Source organism: Mustela lutreola, chromosome 5 (assembly GCF_030435805.1).
Source record: "Mustela lutreola isolate mMusLut2 chromosome 5, mMusLut2.pri, whole genome shotgun sequence".
NCBI lineage: Eukaryota > Metazoa > Chordata > Mammalia > Carnivora > Mustelidae > Mustela > Mustela lutreola.
The window spans coordinates 64273576-64294401 of NC_081294.1; the positions used below are offsets into that span (position 1 = coordinate 64273576).

General features: G+C 48.4%; 1 protein-coding gene across 5 annotated transcripts in view; it reads left to right on the plus strand.

Moving 5' to 3' along the window:
- HRH2 (histamine receptor H2) overlaps nt 1-20826 on the plus strand; it is a 54718-nt gene that overhangs the window by 17485 nt on the left and 16407 nt on the right. For 4 of the 5 annotated variants that reach the window (XR_009353870.1, XM_059174346.1, XM_059174345.1 and 1 more), the window contains 2 exons: nt 4077-4196; nt 4670-6244. Coding sequence is in view for 4 of the 5 variants with exons in the window: in XM_059174346.1 (XP_059030329.1) it covers nt 5169-6244 (1076 nt within the window). In the remaining variant the exon portion in view is untranslated. Of the gene's footprint in view, nt 1-4076; nt 4197-4669; nt 6245-7924; nt 8069-20826 lie in introns of those variants that run through there. The other variant, XM_059174348.1, reaches the window with a different exon arrangement.

A 20826-nucleotide genomic window follows, 5' to 3' on the forward strand; every position in this document is an offset into this window, starting at 1 on the left:
ACTACAACTCAGTTCCTGGGGAGACATATTCTGATGACGAATCACCAAGGACCCCCCCACCCCCTCAGGAGGAGAGTTTTCTTGGGGGCACTAAACACCCAGAGTTCTACCCAGCGCACCCTAGAAAGCCCAAGCCTGGGCTAGAAGTGGGTGCAAGTTGGGGGGCAGAAGTGAGAGAATAGAGCGAGTACCTCTAGGAGCTTTCCTGGCTGAGATAGCAGAGGAGAAGGGAAGAGGGGCATTCCAGGCAGGTGGAACAGCATAGGCAAAGGCACAGAGTCAGAATCGGCCCGGCACTTCCAAAACCAAAGGAATGAAATGTCCCCAGTACCATGTTTCCCAAAGTGTTGTCCCAGGACACGGAAGTGCACCTGGTAGGCAGGAGCTGCCACATCAAGGATCTAAACTTAGAGGCCAGCCGAAGCTGGTAACGGAAAGCAGATCAGCCCTCCCCCGCACAGAGCCCAGCATGGCGGGTTTCAAGCACATCAGAGAGTGCAGTGAGTGCACTTATCACGCTGGGCTGGGGCTGCTCCTGAGGGCTAATTGGCCAGCATGGCCTCCCCATGAGGCAGACTCTGAACTGGGCCCCACTCTTTGTTCTGGCTGCATCTGCGAGGGGCTGATGGCAGGTAAAGGTCAGAAGCCTCCCCAGGGGGCAGCGGGGAGTACTGCAGCCCTGAGCCAGTTCTCCAGAAGGTGCATTTTGAAAGGCTCTTAAGACAGAGATGAGAAGAGGAAGCAGTGGGACACGGGCAGCTGTGAGACACATCATCAGCCTACGAGATGGGGGAGGAAGGGGCTGAAGACTGTCTTAATGAATTTCATGTGATTTTTCATACAGAATGAGAGGTGAACAGCCAATTATCTAATCTTCATGGACAGTTGGATAAGATCTATTGTATATTGTGTTGTTTTTTCAACTTTTGTGTGTGAAAGTGTTCACCATAAGATGCTGGGGGAAATAGGCCCATTTTCACATATCCATTCAGATATTAACCAGACCCTTTGAATCCCAAGGTGGATACCCACATATTTCCAAGGTGGGGAAACCACATGCACAAACACACACACACACGCACACACTCGCACTTCATGTACTCTGTATTTCTCTGTGTTATATAGACAACAGAAAATGTTGGCTGGGTGGATTGATGGATGGGTGTGTGGATGGGTGGATGAGTGGGTGGATGGATGGAGGGATGGATGGCTGGGTGGTTGGACAGATGGGTGGGTGGGTAGATGGGTGGATGGACAGATGGATGGGTGGATGGATGGATGGATGGATGGATGGATGGATGGATGGGTGGATGGATGGGTGGATGGACAGACGGATGGACAGATGGATGGATGGATGGATGGGTGGAGTGGATGGATGGGTAGATGGACAGATGGATGGTTGGATGGGTGGGTGGATGGATGGATGGATGGATGAACAGATGGATGGGTGGGTGGGTGGATGGACAGATGGATGCGTGGATGGATGGATGGATGGATGGACAGACAGATAGATGGGTGGAGGATGTGTAGATGGGTAGATGGGGGGATGGAGTGAGGTGGGCAAGATCCAGGCCTTGCGGGTAGGCAAACTAACCCTGGGAGCCATATTAACACTGCAAGGCAGCAGGTGCCAAAGCATAACTCGATACAAAGCACAGGGGAGAATACTTCTGCCTCCAGGCATTTGGGAAGGCTCTAGAGAGATCGAGGTGCTTGAGCAGGGCCTTGAAAGGAGAGTAGTTGAAGTGAACACAGGGAAGAGCAGGGCTGCAGGTGAGGGAGACAGCAAAGGCAGGAGTAAGAAGGTGTGATAGGTTTGGGGAAAGACTGGGTTAACTGAATGGGGAAGTTAGGGGACAAGTACAGGGATGTTTGATGAGATCCAGCTGGAAGGATGGAGTGACATCTGATTGAGCATAGGCATTAAGGCAGGCTGACGGGATGTGAGCTGAATTTGAATCCAGGCTTTCTGGCCACTTACTAGTCCTGTGACATCACTTGGCCCCTCTGAGCTTCACTCTTTCAGACTTAAATGGGGCAATGATTTCTCTCACTCATGGGTTATTGTGAGGATAAAATGATATTTCTTTTAATATGTGATCTCACCATGCCCAGGGTGATCCCACAGTAAGGATGAACCATGATCTCTCAAGCCATCCCCTGCTGCTGGACACTCTGGTGGGTTCTTGCTTTTTGTTGCTTGCACACCTGCTGTCACAGATGACCTTCATACATTTAGCCTGGTAGAGGCTGTATGGCCACAGCGCAGGTTCTCAAAAGAAGGAGTGAGGTCTAAGTGACCTAGAGGGGTGTCTTTATACAATAAAGGAATTAGGGAAACAGAGTTGCTCGGTAATGTGGAGAGCGTGTGTACCTGTGAACACAGAGAAGCCCAGAGCAAGAAGGGAAGGCCTCCATCACACAAAACTGTCAGCAACAATCACCTCCTGAGCGTGTGTGACAGCCCAAACAGTTGGCCTTTCCCATTTCCCTCAGGATATTGGGTTTACTGCAATAAGCATGTCATGGCTCTGGAATTTTGAAAGGAAAGTTCGAGAAGGTGTTTTTGTGTTATCGGTGATGATGAAAACAGTGACCGTGATCTTGTAGGGCTGTGGCCTCTGGGGCGGTCCCTCTACCCACAAGGTACAGCATGGAATGAGGCTCCATTTGAAAATTCCTGCCTTTACAAAAGGTCACCGGAAGCTCCAGGACCTGGGCTATAAAATAGAAACACGACAGAAGTGATTCTTTGAGATCCCATGAAAAAGGGACCGCCGCTGCTCTGTTCATCCCTGTGCCCCCAGCACCTAGAACAGCATTTGCCATGTGTTAAGTTCTGAAAGAAATACTGGCCAAAAAGAACAGAGGGAAGGAAGAGAAAGGAAGAAGGGAGGGGAGGATGGATTTTGAATTATGCGAGCGGCTGCTTCCTTCAGATTTGAAAATCCCAAACATTAACTAAAATATTGGTCCAGGGCCAAAATACCTACACCTGGCTGTTAAGAAACTCAGGGAAAAATTTGTTATCAGAAATAGGGATTCTCAAAAAAGATAGCCTCGCTGCTATCTCCTCCACAGTTAATTAAATGTACCAGGGAGAGCCATGCTGCTTGCGTTATTTATGTAATGAAAAGATCTTCTAAAAATAATACCCAGAGGCCCGGCTCGCAAAGCCTGGTGGCTGAACCAGCTGGAGCGGCAGAAGGTGACCAGGAGCCGTGATCCTTGCCCCAACGCTGTGGTTATGATTAAATGATGCTTCTCGTATTCAGGTTGCAAAACCGCTCCAGGCCAGAGCCTCAGAGAGGTTTAATTCATGTCACATGGCGATTAGCTTGCTTCTGAGAGGGATTCCACTGCCATCCTGATTTCTGCAGGCTCCCAGATCCCAGTAGATGGCCTGCGAGCTGCTCTCTGCAAAACCAGGATCAGCTTGCATGAAAGGGAGTCAGCAGGGCCTCTGTTTTTCATCCACTGGAATCATAGAATTTCACCAGGAGAAGAGGATCTTCTGGGACTTGACAAGAAGTATGGTGTGTGGGCAGCCTTTCTGTTGAAGTGAGGTTTGCGCTGGGACAGGTGGAAGGAGAGCAGGGAGGGCTGAGAGATGGGAAGGAGGCAAGAAGAGAAGAAGGAGCCAGAAAACGCCAAAATACTTGTGAGAGAGGCAAAATGGGATCAACGGTGGCCAGCCACCCCGTGGGCTGCCGGGCAGCCACTGGAGAGATCAAGTCAGTTCTGTGCGGGCTGACCGGCCACACACGCTGCTAAATAAGCAAAGGAAGATGGAGAGCGATGTTTAGAGCAGGTGTGGGCAGGGGGTGCCGTTGGCAAACGATGACAGCAGACTAAATCTGGCCCTCTGCCTGGTTTGGGGCAGCTCATGAGCTAAGAATGGCTTTTACATTTTTAAAGAGTTTGCAAGTGGTTTTAAAGAGTTGGAAAAAATCAAAAGGCGAATCCTATTTTGCGACACGTGAAAACTATGTGAAATTCAAATTTTAGGGTCCATAGTAAAGTCTCATGGGAGCACAGACACACTCATTCATTGGCACATTGTCTCTCCATGGTAGGTGCTTTCAGGCGATGATGACAGAGCTGAGTAATTCCAGCCGAGACCTTGGGGGATGCAAAGCCGAAAACGTTTGCTACCTGGCTCTCTCCTGGGAAAGTTGGCCGGCTCCTGCTTTACGGTATGATGACGTTTTTGTGAAAACCAACAGCATCAGACACTGTTCTCAGTGCCTTATCAGAGAAAATTCATTGCATTTGCTTATTTATTCACTCCTTTGATCATTTATCCATCAGATTCTTAATGCCTGCCTGTAGGGTCAGGCACTGGGAACCAGCAGTGAGCAAGCAGACACAGCCCCTATTCTTGTGTTTAAATTTGTGACTATTTCTTTCTTTCTCCTGTATAAATAGTCCCACCCCTCCAACCATATCTCGCAGAGTGACACAGTGGTCCAGACCCTTGCATCCTGGCTCCCTCTCTCCTCCTCATGTATCCTGGTTGCCTCAGTCCCTCCTAAGGAGAGGTATCCAGATTGGCCCTGTGCCCCCTGGTGTTTCATAGCAAGGTCAGGGTCTAGCAGGATTCCTCTCCAATTGGTCATGCTGTTGGTCTGGTTTCAAAGTGTTCAACGCTTGATGCTTGCATTTTCAGCTTCTGTTCACCAGTGGTCCTAAGAGGCAGATGCGGCTCCCCTTAACCCCTGGCTCTTGGGTGGGAACGTCCACCAGCTATGGAGAAGGATGCGGCCACACCTCAACCTGATCCCTCCCGCATAAAACCAAAGCCACCTCCAGATACAGGCTCCAGTGCCTCCACCTCTATGCAGAACCTGGAGAGTAGAGACCTGCTCCAGTCCCTGGAGGAAGCTGGGTCTGCAGGCAGTGATTTGAGGACTGGAATTTGAACCAGAAACTTTCTCCTTTTGCTCTTCTTCGTCCATACTCATGCCCAATACCTCCCAGGAGACTGCTTTATTTATTTCTAGAAGAACAATATTGGGGCAGTCATTGTCACCTCCCCACGTCTGGACATTTTCTTTGGGCTCCATTGGGAGCCTAGAGCCCAGCAATTGATGTAATTGACACACTGGGAAGCTGGGCGAGAAGTGGCCAGGGGCTGTGGGCGGAGGACGGAGCCGGAGGGTCCCAGGATGGTACCTAACGGCACAGCCTCCTCCTTTTGTCTGGACTCTCCCCCGTGCAGGATCACTGTCAGCGTGGTCCTCACCATCCTCATCCTCATCACCATTGCCGGCAACGTGGTGGTCTGCCTGGCTGTGGGCCTGACCCGCCGGCTCCGCAGTCTGACCAACTGCTTCATTGTGTCTTTGGCTATCACCGATCTGCTCCTCGGCCTCCTGGTGCTGCCCTTCTCGGCCTTCTACCAGCTCTCCTGCCAGTGGAGCTTCGGCAAGGTCTTCTGCAATATCTACACCAGCTTGGACGTGATGCTCTGCACGGCCTCCATCCTCAACCTCTTCATGATCAGCCTCGACCGGTACTGCGCAGTCACGGACCCCCTGCGCTACCCTGTGCTGGTCACCCCTGTCCGGGTTGCTGTCTCTCTTGTCTTAATTTGGGTCATCTCCATCACCCTGTCCTTCCTGTCCATCCATCTGGGGTGGAACAGCGAGAATAAGAACAGCAGTTTCAATCACACCATCCCCAAGTGCAAAGTGCAGGTCAACTTGGTGTACGGCTTGGTGGACGGGCTGGTCACCTTCTACCTGCCGCTGCTGGTCATGTGCGTCACCTACTACCGCATCTTCAAGATTGCCCGGGATCAGGCCAAGCGGATCCATCACATGGGCTCCTGGAAGGTGGCCACCGTTGGGGAGCACAAAGCCACAGTGACACTGGCTGCTGTGATGGGAGCCTTCATCATCTGCTGGTTCCCCTACTTTACCGTGTTTGTTTACCGGGGGCTGATAGGGGATGATGCCATCAATGAGGCCATTGAAGCCGTTGTTCTGTGGCTGGGCTATGCCAACTCGGCGCTGAACCCTATCCTGTATGCTACACTGAACAGAGACTTCCGCACGGCATACCAGCAGCTGTTCCGCTGCAGGCCTGCGGGCCACGGGGTCCCGGAGACCAGCCGGAGGTTTGGCAGCTCTCAGCTGGCCAGGAGTCAAAGTCAAGAAGTCGTGCGGCAGGAAGAGAAGCCTCTGAGGCTCCAGGTGTGGAGTGGGACAGAGGTCACAGCCCCTCGGGGAGCCACAGACAGGTAACTGCCCTGAAGGTGTGTGGGTGCAGGACAAGTGCCCGGGGCGGGGGTCCCCAGCGATGACAACCGTGAAGGTGGTGGTTGTTCCGCAGATGCTGGTCAAACATTTTGTGCTGGAAAGTCTTTGTGAGCGCTCTGCAAACCTCATGTTGTTTCATCCTCCCAACGGCCTCCCCATCCCAAGATAGAAGCTTTGACTTCTGTTTTTTAAGGGACCACATTAAATCTCAGAGCATGTGGCCAGGGTCACACAGCAGGGACCTGGACAGAGAGCCCTGACTCCAGAACTTGTGGGCCCTTTATTCCTAGTGACGTTGCCTTTACAGTCGGGAGTCCTGAGTTCGAGGCCCAGCTCTGCCACTTGGTTAGTTGGCTGAGGTGTTCACCCACGCTCTCTGGGACAGCCCTGAAATGGCAAGGCACTAATGTCGCCGCCTGGGGAGCGACCACAAACCCAGCCTGGTCCATGTTCACTGAGCACTTATGAGGCACCTGCTCTTCCGCCAGAGCTGCTCAGGTCAGAGGAGAAAGGGGGCTGGCCTGACCGGGAAAGCAGAACCTTGCAGGTGAGGCTAGGGCCTTGGACCTTGTACCATTGGTCTTAGGGGAAGATAGAAGGATTAGAAGCAAGGGTGGGGGTTAAGCCAGAAAGCTATGTGCTTTGGAAAGAGAGCTCTGGTTCCCCTGTAAAGACGTGGGCCAGAAGGAGGAGACGGAGCCATCGGTGAAGGGGAATGTGCCCTGACCCATGAGAGAGAGAAGGGACTAGAGCAAAATCTAGGAGACTGTTAAGAAAAAGAGGCTTGGCGATCCTTGGATGTTTGCGGTACAGGAGATGCAAGAGAGAGGAAGCCCCAGGATTCCTGGCTACCCAAGAGGTAGCCAGGCTGAAAAGAGAAATAGGATGGGAATGAGATGTAGATGCATGCATTAGTGGCAAAGCCAACACCGGGCATTAAGGGTGCCACTCAGAGACCTGAGTGGCTCCGAGGAAGGTCGCCCACAGCCTGGAGAGGACACTGCCCGGTCTGCAGGCACTCTAGCTGCAGAGATGGCTGAGCGAAAGGGTGCTGGTGGAATGCCTGGCATGCAGAAGTGCTCAGCAATTGTTGCTTTCCTTACTTTTCCCACAGACCATGCCTTTGCCTCCCCAAATGCAGGTAGTGTGCCCCCTTCCACCCACCCATCCATCCATCCATGCATCTGTCCAAGTCCATCCGTCCATCCATTCATTTGCAAACATTTCTCAACTTCCCACCACATGCTGGGAACTGTGCTGAGCCCCGGGGATGCAGAAATGACATTTTGGGTGATTTGTTCTGATGCACCGGCGTGGAAAGTCAGCTGCATAACCCTACTCTCAGCTCTCAGTTCTCCTACTCCCCGTGGTGTGAGCCAGTCCCCACCTGTCCATGGGGCTTCTGTTTCCTCATCTCATAGAGTGTGGGGGGTCTGTCCTCATCAGCCTGCCCTGCTCGCCTCCCAGGGTTGCCTGTTGCGCAGGCTCTACAGCCCCAGTGGGACACTTGTCTCCTCTTAGTAACTGAGCATCAGCCGTGAGAAAAGCTTGGACGGATGCCGCAGCCCCACACCCTCTGGGTTCTGGTCCCTGTGGAGCATTGTGGGAGCAAAACTGTCCAGCCAGACCCCTGGGCCTCATGTCCCCTCTGGTCCTTGCAGCAGCCAGGTGTGGAGTGTCCTGCCATAGACTTGGGTCCCGGGGCCTCCACCCCTCCACTGCCAGCCTTCTGGAACAAGCCTCATTGCTCCTGCCTCCAGCCTCCTAACCTTGAGACTCTCCCTCTCAAATCCATCTTCCAAACCACCCAGCAATGTCTCTCCAAAATGGAGATCTGGAGCCTTCCACATCCGGCCCTGATGGGTAAGGCCCCCTCTGACCATGTCGTTCCCTATTCCCTCCCTCATTCAGGAAGCAGCCTCGAGCACGAAGCTAAGTTAGATCACGAAGCAAATAAAGAACAAAGCACAGGGAGTAGACCCCGCTGAAGGCCGTTGACACGATTCATCCAAGTCATGTGTGGCGCTTCCCCACTGCTCTCACCTGTGCGACCCATGGTAGAGAGGCTGCCTTCACCCCTAATCCCTAGGGAACTCTATTCAATAAGCACTTAGCAATGCCAGCCAGCGCTCCTCCGACACCCACTAGGGGCCCGCTGTACACGTTTGCCATTGTTTCCATGTACAGTCCCTCTGTGGGGCTCCCCTCCCCACCCTGGTGCTGGGTGCTAAGGGTGCAAAGGGAAACAAAGCAAGCTCCCCCCCACCCCACCCCACGCATCGGTCTCGCCACCTAGCTGCAGCCTGGTGCAGCACATCCCAAAGATTGAAGCCCCTGTGCTGGGTGCCCAGAGGAGGCTGTGTGGGACCCAGGGAGTCCAGCTCTGGGAGCAGACCTCCCAGCCGAGCCTTAAAGGCAGATGGGAAAGACCTTTGTCATCCAGAGTGTCTCTGGACCTTTTGGACTTGTGATCTCATTTCACTTTCCCCACAACCCTATACTTGTTTAATCTCCACTTCACAGCTGGGGAAACTGAGGCTCAGAAAAGAGAAGTAAATTACCCAAGTGACGCAAGCTAGAGAGTCAGCTGAAGCCATGTTCTGAGCAACAATAGAAAGAGCAGCCCCTCCCCCTGACGGGCTGTCCCCTGGGTGCTGGGCACACTGTGGACCCGGAATGAACACCTCTTCTTCCGGTCTTCACAGCCACCCTGGGAGGAGGCTGTGAGGCTGAGGTCTGCCGAGAGGCTGTGCCTGCCTGGGTCACACACAGCAGCCACAGAACCAGGACACGCATGCTCTGGGTGGCCGTGGCCGTGGCTGTGCTCTGCCCTCCAGGCCCTGGAGACAGTGAGCAGAGAGGTTGGGCAGACCAGGGTGGTGAATCAGTTGGACGGGTGGGGGCCTGAGGGCTGAAGGTGGCCACAAAAGCCAGAGATTGATTTTCACACTGAGACTGCCAGGGCATCAAGTGGCCCTCTGTAAGGTTGTCTCCCCGCTTCCCTGATGACCGATAGCTGTGTCCTTTCTGCTTTCCGGCTGGGGACAAAACTCAGCCTTGACCTGACCGCAGGCCCTTATCACTGCTGGGGTCAGGGGAGGACAGGGGCGGGGGATGGTGGAGGTGTGCTCTGAGTACAGAAATCTGAAGGGCCTAACTGGGCTTGCCCTTGGGGCAGGGTGGGGCCCAGTCAGGGGCAAGGTGGCGCCAGCCAAGGGGAGACTCCAGGAGAGAGTGTGGCCCTTGGCACATGTCCGGCAGTGCACCCGCCTGGGCCCCGCTCAGTGACCTCCACTGCTCCTGCTGGATATCAGTCTGCGTTCATTTCCTAGGGCTGCTGTAATCCTTGGTGGCTGAAAAGAAGGCAGACAGATTCTCTCACAGTCTGGGAGGTCAGTAGTCTGAGATCAAGGTGCTGGCAGCGCTGGTCGCTCCTGGGGCCTCAGGGAAGACTCCATTTCCGTGCCTTTCCCAGCTCCCAGGGCCGCCTGCTCCCCTTGGCTCGTGAGCTCTCTCTCACATCTTGCCCCTCTTTTTTCCTTTGTCACAGCTCCTTCTCCCATCCATAGTCAAATCTCCATCCACTCTCTTAGAAGGGCTCTTGTCACTATATTTAGGGACCACCAGGATGATCCAGGATCGCCTCCCTGAACATAACCAGATCTACTAGACTCCTTTTTATGCCAAAGAAGAAAATGTGCTCAGGTTCTAGCAATGAGAATGTGGACATCCCTGGGGACCGTGTTCAGCGACCCCAAGTCCCAGCGCCTCTTGTCGTTAGAAGCCCTACCCTCCTCCTGATCTGTTTCTTGCCAACATCCCCCGTCCCACACCCACCCTCCACCCACTTCTGTCACAGCCAGAACAGACCACCCAGAGCCCAGGATCCTCAAGCATTCAGTAAGGATTTACTATATGCCCAGCCCTGCTGGGGGCATAGCGGTGAGCGGATTAGAGGCTCTCCTCCCTGAGGGATGATAGTCTAGGACAATGGTTCCCAAAGTGTGGGCCCCAAGTCAGCTGCAGGCTTCCAGAAGCAAAGTTTGGCCAGCCTCGGACCACATAGCCTCAAACATGGCAAAGCAAGGATTCCAGCCCAAGCCTGTCTGACCCCAAAGCTTGGGGTCTTTCTATAGTAAAACACAGTCTGGACTCCACTGTCTGGACTTAAATGGAGTCCAGACTCAGTGGTAGTCCCATCGACACCGGGTGAGGGAACTAAGATCACTGGGAAGCAGGTGATCTATCCGAGGCCCAACATAAGCTCAGGAGGGGCTGGAGATAGACCCAGTACTTGGACCCATGCCCAGGGCCCTTGGGTCCTTTTCCCACCCGCTGGCTTGCTCTGGGTTATCTCCCAGGGCAGGGAGATAATATTCATAAGCGCCTAAAGTATCAGCAGCCTCTCGTGGGCATGGCACTTCCTCATTCCTGCAGAGTGTGTGGAGGCTGGAGCCGGAGTTCTGGAAAGACCCTGGGAGAAGAGGCAAGGTGCCCCCACCGCTCCAGCCAGCATTCCCCCCAGAGGTCCCATGGCAGGGGTCCAACCGACCCCTCCTATCTGCTCTCCTGCCTTCTGCAGCTAGAAAGCGGGTTTCCACATGGAAGTGGGACCATGCGCTGTCCCTCCTGATGCTCTCAGAATAAAACACCAAGTTCTAATCCTGACCTCCCAGGAGGGAGGTCCCCTTGCCTCAGCCTAGACTGTCTAATTCCCCTTGATGCATTCTCTGTGTTTCAGGCCTGCACCCTCCCCCAGAGGGGTACGCTCCCCATGGGCAGGCCCGTGCCTGTGCTGTTAACAGGATAGGCACACTAACACTGTTGAATGAATGCATAAGTGAATATCTAGTTTTAGTTCCCCAAAAGCCCTAAGAAGTACATAATACTGCCTCTACTTGAGATCAGGAAACCAAAACCCAGTGAGGGAAGTTCCAGCAACTAGCAGGAGCTCAGAAATCCCTGGTTCCCTTTCCTAATTCAGATGTCACAGTGGGCTTCCCTCCAGATAGTGGTGTCGGGGCAGGGCTCAGGACAGAATGCAACAGCAGGCTCTGAATCGGTCTTGGAGAGGGACGAGGCCCCTTCCTGGAACAGGACTGCAGCCCCTTTCCCTGGCTATGTTACCCACCAGCCCAGATAGGGGAGGTGACTTGGGCAAGGACACAGAAATTAAGCTTCTGAGTGGGGTGGGGGTCCACAGTTCTGACAACCTGATGCTGGCCTTTAGGGCTCCACAGTTGGTCTGGCCAGAGGTTGGGGGCACAGGGGAGTGTGGGGCTGACGTCACTGGCTGCTCCAAGCTCAGGCTCTTCAGATGAACCCCGGAGCCCAGCACACACATTTCCTAAGAAGGAGTGCTGCTCAGGCGGGAAGTTCCCCATAGCTTACCTTGCTAAGAGCCCAGATTTGCTCTCCTGTATCATCCGGGTTCTAAAGTAGTCTAACCTTTTGCCACACTAGTTCCAACCTCTCTTAATGGCCTTCATGGTGCTCTTTGCAAAGGTGGCTGGAGCAGCTCACACCCAACAAAGGGTCTTGGCAGCACCACTGCACTCTAGAATCCCACTGGCTGCTTTGTCACCTCTTCCCTCTGTGCCCGGCCATCACAGCATAAAGGCTCTTGGGGTGTTCTCCTGTTTCCGGGGTGGAACTAGGGAGCACCAGTATGAGTCCTGCCCCACCACTGCTTAGGGGTTGGTGTGGGTTTATTTCTGGGCTCTCTATTCTGGATCCATTGATCTTTGTGTCTATTTTTATGCCAATGTCATACTATTTTGATTGCTATAGCTTAGCAGTGTAGTTTGAAATCAAAGGAGTGTCATACCTCCAGCCTTGTTTTCTTCCTCAAGATGGCTTTGGTTAGAGAAAGTCTTGTGGTTCCACACAAATTTGAGGATTCTTTCTTCTAGTTCTGTTAAAAAAGCCATTGGAATTCTGTTACAGATTGCATTGCATCTGTACCTTGCCTAGGGTAGTATGGACATTTTAACAATATTAATTCTATCTATCCATGAGCATGGACTATCTTTCCATCTATTTGTGTCTTCTTTACTTTCTTTTGTCAATGTTTTATAGTTTTCAGGGTGCAGATCTTTCATCATCTTGCTTAAATTTATTCCTAGGTATTTTATTCTTTTTGAGGCAGTTGTTAGATTGTTTTGTTTACTTTTTTAGAAGATTTTATTTATTTATTTAAGAGAGAGAGGAGAGAGAGTGCATGCAAGTACGGGGAGGGGAAGAGGGAGAGGCAGAGAATCCCAAGCAGACACCACACTGAGCACGGAGCCCAGCTCAGGGATCCATCTCACCCCCCATGAGATCATGACCTGAGCTGAAACCAAGAGTGGGACACTTAACTGACGGAGCCACCCAGGCGCCCCTAAAGAGGCTGTTTTCTTAATTTTTCTTTCTGCTACTTCATTATTACTGTATAGAAATGTGACAGATTTTTGTATATTTATTTTCTATCCTGTGACTTTACTGAATTCATTTTTATCGGGTTTTTGGTGGAGTCTTAAAAGTTTTCTGTATAGTGTATCATGTCCTCTGCAAGAAGTGACAGTTTTACTCTTCCCTTCCAATTTGTATGCCTTTAATTTCTTCTATTCTTGCCAACTTCTCAGCTAGGACTTCCAATATGATGTTGAATAAAAATAGCAAGAGTGGGCATCCTTGTCTTGTTCTTGATCTTAAAGGAACAGCTTTCAGCTTTTTACTGTTGGGTAGGATGTAAGCTGTGGGTTTGTCATATATGGCCTTTAATATGTTGAGGTACGTTCTTCATATTCCCACTTTGTTGAGAGTTTTGGTTTTTTTTTTTTTTAAATCATAAATGGATATTGAATTTTGTCACATGCTTTTTCTGCATCTATTGAGATGATCATATGATTTTTCTACCTTTTCCTGTTAAAGTGATGTATCCTCATTAATGATGATGAATCATGCTTCTTCCCTGGAATGAATAAATCCTACTTGATCATAGTGTACGGTACGGTTCTTTTAATGTATTATTGAATTGGATTTGCTAATATTTTGTTGGCAGTTTTTGCATCTATGTTTATCAAAGATATTGGCCTGTAATTGTGTGTGTGTGTGTGTGTGTGCGCACATGTGCGCATGCACTTTCAGTGTCCTGGTCTGGTTTTGGATCAGGGTAATGTTGGGCTTAACGTAGGTCTGGAACCATTCCCACATTTTCACTTTTTTGGAAGCATTTGGGAGGGATAAGTATTAAATCTTTGAATGTTTGGTAGAATTCACCAGTGAAGCTGTGTAGTTTTGGACTTTTGTTCGTTGGGAGGTTTTGGGGGGTAGAGGGTAGTTTTTGATTACTGATTCAATCTCTTTATTTTTTTTTTTAAAGATTTTATTTATTTATTTGACAGAGAGAGATTACAAGTAGGCAGAGAGGCAGTCAGAGAGAGAGAGAGGAGAAAGCAGGCTCCCTGCCGAGCAGAGAGCCCGATGCGGGACTCGATCCCAGGACCCTGAGATCATGACCTGAGCTGAAGGCAGCGGCTTAACCCACTGAGCCACCCAGGCGCCCTGATTCAATCTCTTTAATAATTGGTAAAGTAATTGGTCTATTCAGATTTTCTGTTTCTTCAGGGTTTTTATTTTATTTTATTTTATTTACTTATTTGATAGAAAGAGGGAGCACACAATGGGGGGAGCAGCAGGCAGAGGGAGAGGGGGAAGCAGGCTTCTCACTGAGGAGGAGAGCCCGATGTGGGGCTCAATCCTGAGACCCCAGTATCATGACCTGAGCTAAAGGCAGATGCTTAACTAACTGAGCCACCCAGGAGCCCCCATGATTCAGTTTTGGAAGATTGTATGTTCCTAGGAATTTATCCATTTCTTCCAGTTTGTCCAATTTGTTGGTATATAATTATTCTTGGCAATCTCTTACAATCCTTTGTATTTCTATGCTATCAGTTTTAACTTCTCTTCTTCCATTTTTTATTTCACTTATTTGAGCCTTTTCCCTTCTTCTCTTAATCATCTAGCAAAAGTTTGTCCATTTTGTTTATCTTTTCAAAGAACCAGCTCTTATTTTATCTCTCTTTTCTACTTTTTTTTAAAGTCTATTTCACTTATTTCTGTTCTGATCTTTATATTTCCTTCCTTCTACTAACTTTGGGTTTCATTTGTTCTTTTTCTAATTTCTTAAGTGTAAGTTTAGATTATTTATTTGGGATTTTTCTTGTTTTGTGGGGTAGGCCTGTATCCCTATTAATTTCCCTCATAGAACTGTTTTTGCTGCATCTCCTAGATTTTGGATTGTTGTGTTTTCATTTGTCTCAAGGTTTTTTGTTGTTGTTGTTTTTTAAATTTCCCCTTTGATTTCATTGACCCACTGGCTGTTTTGTTTAATCTTCACATATTTATAATTTTTTCCAGTTTTCTTCTTTGTAATTAATTTCTAATTTCACACCACTGTGGTCAGAAAAGATGCTTGATGTGATTTTTGGTCTTTCTCTTCCCCTCCCCCTTCAAATTTTTGTTTAAATTCTAGTTAGTTAACATATAGTATAATATTCATCAGGAGTAGAATTTAGTGATTTCGTGATTTAGTAGAATTTAGTAGAATATTCGTCAGGAGTAGAATTTAGTGATTTGTCACTTAAATGCGGCACCCAGCTCATCACCACAAGCACCCTCCTTAATACCCATCACTCATTTAGTCCATACTCCTGCGCACCTCCCCTCCAATCTTCAGTTTATTCTCTATCGTTAAGAGTAATTTCAATCTCAAATTTATTGAGACTTATTTTGTGGCTTAACATGTAGTCTAACCTGGACAATGTTCCATATGTACTTGAAGAGTATGTGTGTTCTGCTGTTTGAAGATAGAATATTCCATATATATCTTTTAAATCCATCTGGTCTAATGTGTCATTTAAGGCCAATGTTTCCCTAATGATTTTGTGTCTGGACGTTCTATCCATTGAAGAAAGGAGGGTATTAATGTCCCCTGCTATTACTGTATTACTGTCCATTTCTCCCTGTGGGTCTGTTAGTATTTGCTTTATATATTTAGGTGCTCCCGTGTTGGCACACAAATATTTACAAATATTATCATCTTTTTGGGTTGACCCCTTTATCATGATGTAATACTCTTCTTTGTCTTCTCTTATCATCTTTGCTTTAAAGTCTATTTTGTCTGGGGCACCTTACTGGCTCAGTTGGTTAAGTGTCCAACTCTTGTTGTTGGCTCAGGTCATGATCCCAGAGTCTTGAGATCAAGCTCCATATCAGGCTCCATGCTGGCTCTGTGACCTGCTTAAGATTTTCTCTCTCTCCATTTGCCCCTTCACACTCCCCACTCATGCATATGTGCTCTCTCTCTCTAAAATAAAAATAAAATAAAATAAAATCTATTTTGTTTGATATAGTTAAACCAGATTTCTTTCCATTCCCATGGAATATCTTTGTTCATTCCTTCACTTTCCATCTGTGCGTGTCCTTATATCTGAAGTGAGTCTCTTGTAGACAGTGTATATATTTTTCTTATTTTTATCCTTTCAGTCACTCTGTGTTTTTTTTATTGGAAAATTTAGTCCACTTACTCTTAATTAGTGTTAAATATGTACTTACTGCCATTTTGTCAGATGTTTTCTGGAACATAGTTCCTCTTTGTTTTTTGTTTTTTTCTCCTTGCTCTCTTCCTTCGTGGTTTGATGGCTTTATTTAGGGTTAATTTTAGATTCCTTTCTCGTTATGTTTTGTGTATCTATTAAAAGGTTTTTGCTTTGTGGTTACCATGAAATTCATGTAGAGCAGTGTGTGTGTGTGTGTGTGTGTGTGTGTGTGTGTGTGTAGATATATATATATCTTATTTAAGTTGATAACAATTTAAATTTGAATGCAGTGTAAAAACTCTATATTCCCCCCATGTTTTGTGATTTTTATGTTATATTTACATTTTTTTATTTTGGTATCATTTATTTGGTAATCATTAGGAGTTTTAGTTAATTTTATTGCTTTTATCTTTTAACCTTTATACTAGCTTTATAAGTGGTTAATCTACTACCTTTACCAGTGAAATTTTTACTGTCATATGTTTTCTTGTTATTAGTTAGTGGCATTTCTTTTCAGCTTGAAGAAATCCCTTTAACATTTCATGTAAGGCTACTTTAGTGATGATGAATTCCTTTAGATTTTGCTTGTCTGGAAAACTCTTTATCTCTCTTGCAATTCCAAATGATAACCTTGCTGAGTAGAGTATTCTTGGTTAGAAGTATTTTTCCTTTCAACACTTTAAATATATGATGCCACTCTCTTCTGGCCTGCAAAGTTTCTGCTGAAAAGTCCGCTTATGGTCTTAGAGGGGTTCCCTGTATGCAAGAAGTTTTTTGGTTTTTGTTTTTTTTTCTCTTACTGCCTTTAAAATTCTCTGTTTAACTTTTGACATTTTAATTATAATGTGTCTTAATGTGATTCTCTTTGGTTTCATCTTATTTAGAACTCTTTGGACAGGGGTGCCTGGGTGGCTCAGTCAGTGAAGCATCTACTTTTTCAGCTCAGGTCATGATCCCAGGGTTCTGGGATTGAGACCCACATTGGGCTCCCTGCTCCTCAGGGAGCCTACTTCTCACTCTCCCTCTCTCTGCCACTCCACCTGCTTGTACTCCCTCTCTCTCTCTCCCTCTCTGATAAATATAAAACAGTTTATTTTAAAATAAAAATTTTATTTAAAAAAGAAGAAGAAGAACTCTTTGGACTTCCTGGACTAGATGTTTGCTTCTGTCCCCAGGAATGAGAAGTTTTCAGCCATTATTTCTTCAAATAGGTTTTTTGCCCCTTTTTTTCTTTTCCTTCGGGGACCCCTATAAAGCAAATGTTATACTGCTTGATGTTCTTCCCTAAGTCCCTTAAGCTATCTTCACTTTTTAAAATTCTTTTTTCTTTTTGCTGCTCTGGGTGAGTTCCACTGCTCTGTGTTCCATGTCATTGGTCCATTCGACTGCTTCATCTGATCTGCTGTTGGGCCCCTCTCATGTATTTTTCAGTTCCATTATTGTATTCTTGAGCTCTGTGACTTCTGTTTGGTACCTTCTTACATTTTCTGTTTCCTTGTTGAAGTTCTCAGTGTTCATCCATGCTTCTAAGATGAGTGAGAATCTTCATGACCATTACCTTGAACTCTTGAATAGGTTACTATTTCTGTTTCATTAAGATCTTTTTCTGAGATTTTGTCTTGTTCTTTTATTTGGAACATATTCCTCTCTTTCCTCATTTTGCTTGCCTCTCTGTGTTGATTTCTATGTATTAATCAAAAGAACTACCTCCTTAGTCCTGAAAAAGTAGCCTTGTGCAGGAGATGAACCTTATCATTCAACCTCGCCCTAGCTCTTATTGTCCCTCAAGCCTTTGTGACTGTGTAGTCTGATTTATTCTTGAGCGACCACTGTGGTTGTGTGTGCCAAGACCTGCCAGTGTTTCAAAGAGAGAAATCACAGGCAGCACCTACTTTTGGTCCAACTGGAAGCCAGAGCCTCAGGTAGCAACTTTCTAAGTATGCAAATGTATACAGTCTTGTAGGACTGCAGTTGTTGACCTTGCTGGCATCCAGACCAGGAAATCTGGAGGTGTCCTGTGGGCAACTGTTGGAAAAATCAGGGCTTCAGGCAAATGTATAAGTGCTTTCCTAAGAGATACCAGTGAGCTTTGTGAAGGCCAAGGGAAGGCTCAAAGACGCTATTTCCCTGGCTGTATTCTCTCCAAGTGCCTCTGTAGCCTCTGGCTATCCAGCAAACCTGAAACCTGTCCCTCAGGTTGAAGTTCCCCGACAAGTAGAGGGGTCTTTTTCAGAGGCAGACTGGAGTTGTGTTTCAGTCTGCTCTCTGTGCAGTGCGCTGAGTGTGACGGCCTGCCCAGAACTTTCTAATTGCTATGATCACAGGGGACCCATAAACACAAGCACCTCTAGCCACAAGGGCCAGGTGATCAGCGCTGTCCCCTGTGTGGACTGCCCTCGCCAACCATCTTCAGTGAGGCTATTGGAGAGTGCTGAGGCCCGGGCATGCCCATGGCTCTAGGGAGGCCGAGAAAGAGGGCTGGGGGACAGGTACACACAGGGCTTTAGCAAAGCTATGTCTGTGCATACCGACCCATACTAGCAAGGTAGAGGGAAAGTGCAAAAGTGCTGCCCACCAGCACCTCCGTCCCCAGAGAAAGTCCCAACTGACCTCTGCCCTTCTGGTAAATGCACCTTCTCCACGTATAATCCAGTCACCTCTCAAACTGCTGACTTCCCGCTGGTCCCAGGATGGGCAAGTCTGCACATGAGCCCCTCGGAAGGAATACCTCAGATCCCCACAGACCCTCCCCTCTCTTCAGTGCGGATACCAAGGGTTGGGGGGGCGCAGTGTGGGACACAAACCCGTCTCTCCTCAGACAGAGATTACAGACCCAGAAGATCTCTCTTTATTGTGAATTATCCCACCAGGGTTATGGTTTTTGGCAAGATTGTGTCTCCATCTTTCCTACCTGTCTTGATGTGACCCTTTTATCCCTTATTGTGGAGGGAAACGTTCCACTACTTTTCCATTCTTTTTCAGCAAGAACTGTTCCATGTGTAACTATAGGCTGGGTGTGTCCAGGGGCGGTGATTTCAGGGGCTTCCTATGCTGCCATCTTGGACGGTCTTCAATCTTTCTTCTTTCTATGGAACAGTTTTATTGAGATATGCTCCACATACCATGCAATTCAGCCATTTCAGCGTACAATTCACTGGTTTTTGGTATATTCACAAAGTTGTGCCAGCATCACCACAACCAATTTTAGATCATTTTCATCACCCCCAAAAGAAACCCTGTAGCCTTCTGTGATCACCTCCCCAACCCTGATTCCTGCCTGACCTCCACCAAGCAAACACTAATCTATCTTCTCTCTCTACAGATTTGCCTATTCTGGACATTCCATATAATGTGTGGTCTTTGGACCTGCTTTTTCACTGAGAGTAATGTTGCCCAAGTTCTTTATTTTTGCTTTTTCTTCCTTTCTTTCTTCCATTCACTTTGTTTTCTTTTCTTCCCTGTTTCTTCTTTCCTCCCCTCCTCCATCCATGGTCGGATTTCTCCTTCACAGAACCCTTGGGCTTTATGGAAGCTTTTGGCCTTAGTGGGGAGCCCTAGGCATGAGACTATGTCATGGACTCCTCAGGTGCCCCTGTCCCGGCCTCCTGCCCAAGGGAGGCCCAGAACACTTTGCTCACGCCTGCACAGCTCACACGTGTGTACAACTGCCAGGCAGAGCAGACAGGCTACAGCAAAGAGTTAATCCTTTTCATCTTCTGTCTCTGCGGAGAGTTTCAGGAATGAGATTCCCTTCCCACCTCTAGAGGGGAAGTCAGGGGAAGGAAAGCAGAGAGAGAGAGGAGGTGGGAAACCTTTTACAGCCTTAAAAGTCACAGAGAATAAATAGTGGCCGCCCGGAGTCACTTGAAAGGTAGAGAACTCCTTATTTAACTCCTTGGTGATTTTTGCCTTTGAACTCAGCTAGAGGATCCAGCTTCTGCCATCCCTCCTACCTCCCTCTGGCTTCATGCAGACCCCTGCCCCTGCTTGTTCCTCACCTTCATATCCACTTCTGCTGCTGCAGATCTATCTGATGGGACATACTTTGCCTTCTTAGAGGCTGTGATGGGAATGGAAGGGGAACTGTGCGTTTGGGGCCACTGCTATTAGTTTTGTACCCATAGAAAAAAGGAGGAGGTGAACACTCCAGTGAATAAATTAGAGGAGGGCCCTTCTCCAGGGGATCCAGTCCCAGGGCACAGGACTTGCCAAGCAGAAGGAGGCCTAGGTTTAAGCCCTGGTGTCCTTGTGCAGGGACAGTGGACGCCCTGCAGACTTTCCAGGCCCTCTGGGAAATTGCATGGCCTCGGGCAGGAATCAGCCAATCTTATCTGCAAAAAACCAGATAGTAAATAGTCTGGGCTTTGCAACCCATCTGTTCTCTCTTGCAGATCTACTCAGTTCTGCCCTTAGAGTGCGAAAGCAGCCTCAGACAGTACGTAAATGAATGGGGGTGGCTGTGTTCTAATAAGACTTTATTACAGATGCTGAAATGGGAATTCCATATCATTTTCATCTATTGTGAAATGTTATTCTTCTATTTATTTTCCCCTCACCATTTCAACAGAAATGGGTGGTAGGTTGGTTTTGGCCTGCAGGCTATAGTTTGCCAGCCCTTGATGTAGGGGAAAGAAATGGGTGTCAATTTCAGCCCCAGCACTCTCTTGCTCTGTGACTTTGGGAAGGTGGCTTGTGCTCTCTGAGCCTCAGCTTGCTCATCTGCAAAATGGGGATAGAATTGCCTCCCCATGTGGACAAGCAGTAAGGCTTAGCATCAGTTTATACAGAGCACTGAGCACAGAGTAGATGCTTAGAAAGTGGTAGCCTGCCTGCCTGCCTGCCTTCCTTCCCCCCTTTGCTACAGGAGCAACTGGGAAGTTAAAGGCAGGCACTGGGGACTCATGTCGCAGCTGTGCCCTCAAATTGTTCAAGTCAGGCCCTGACCCCCGAGTCTCACATCTGTCCTCTGAAAATGAGGG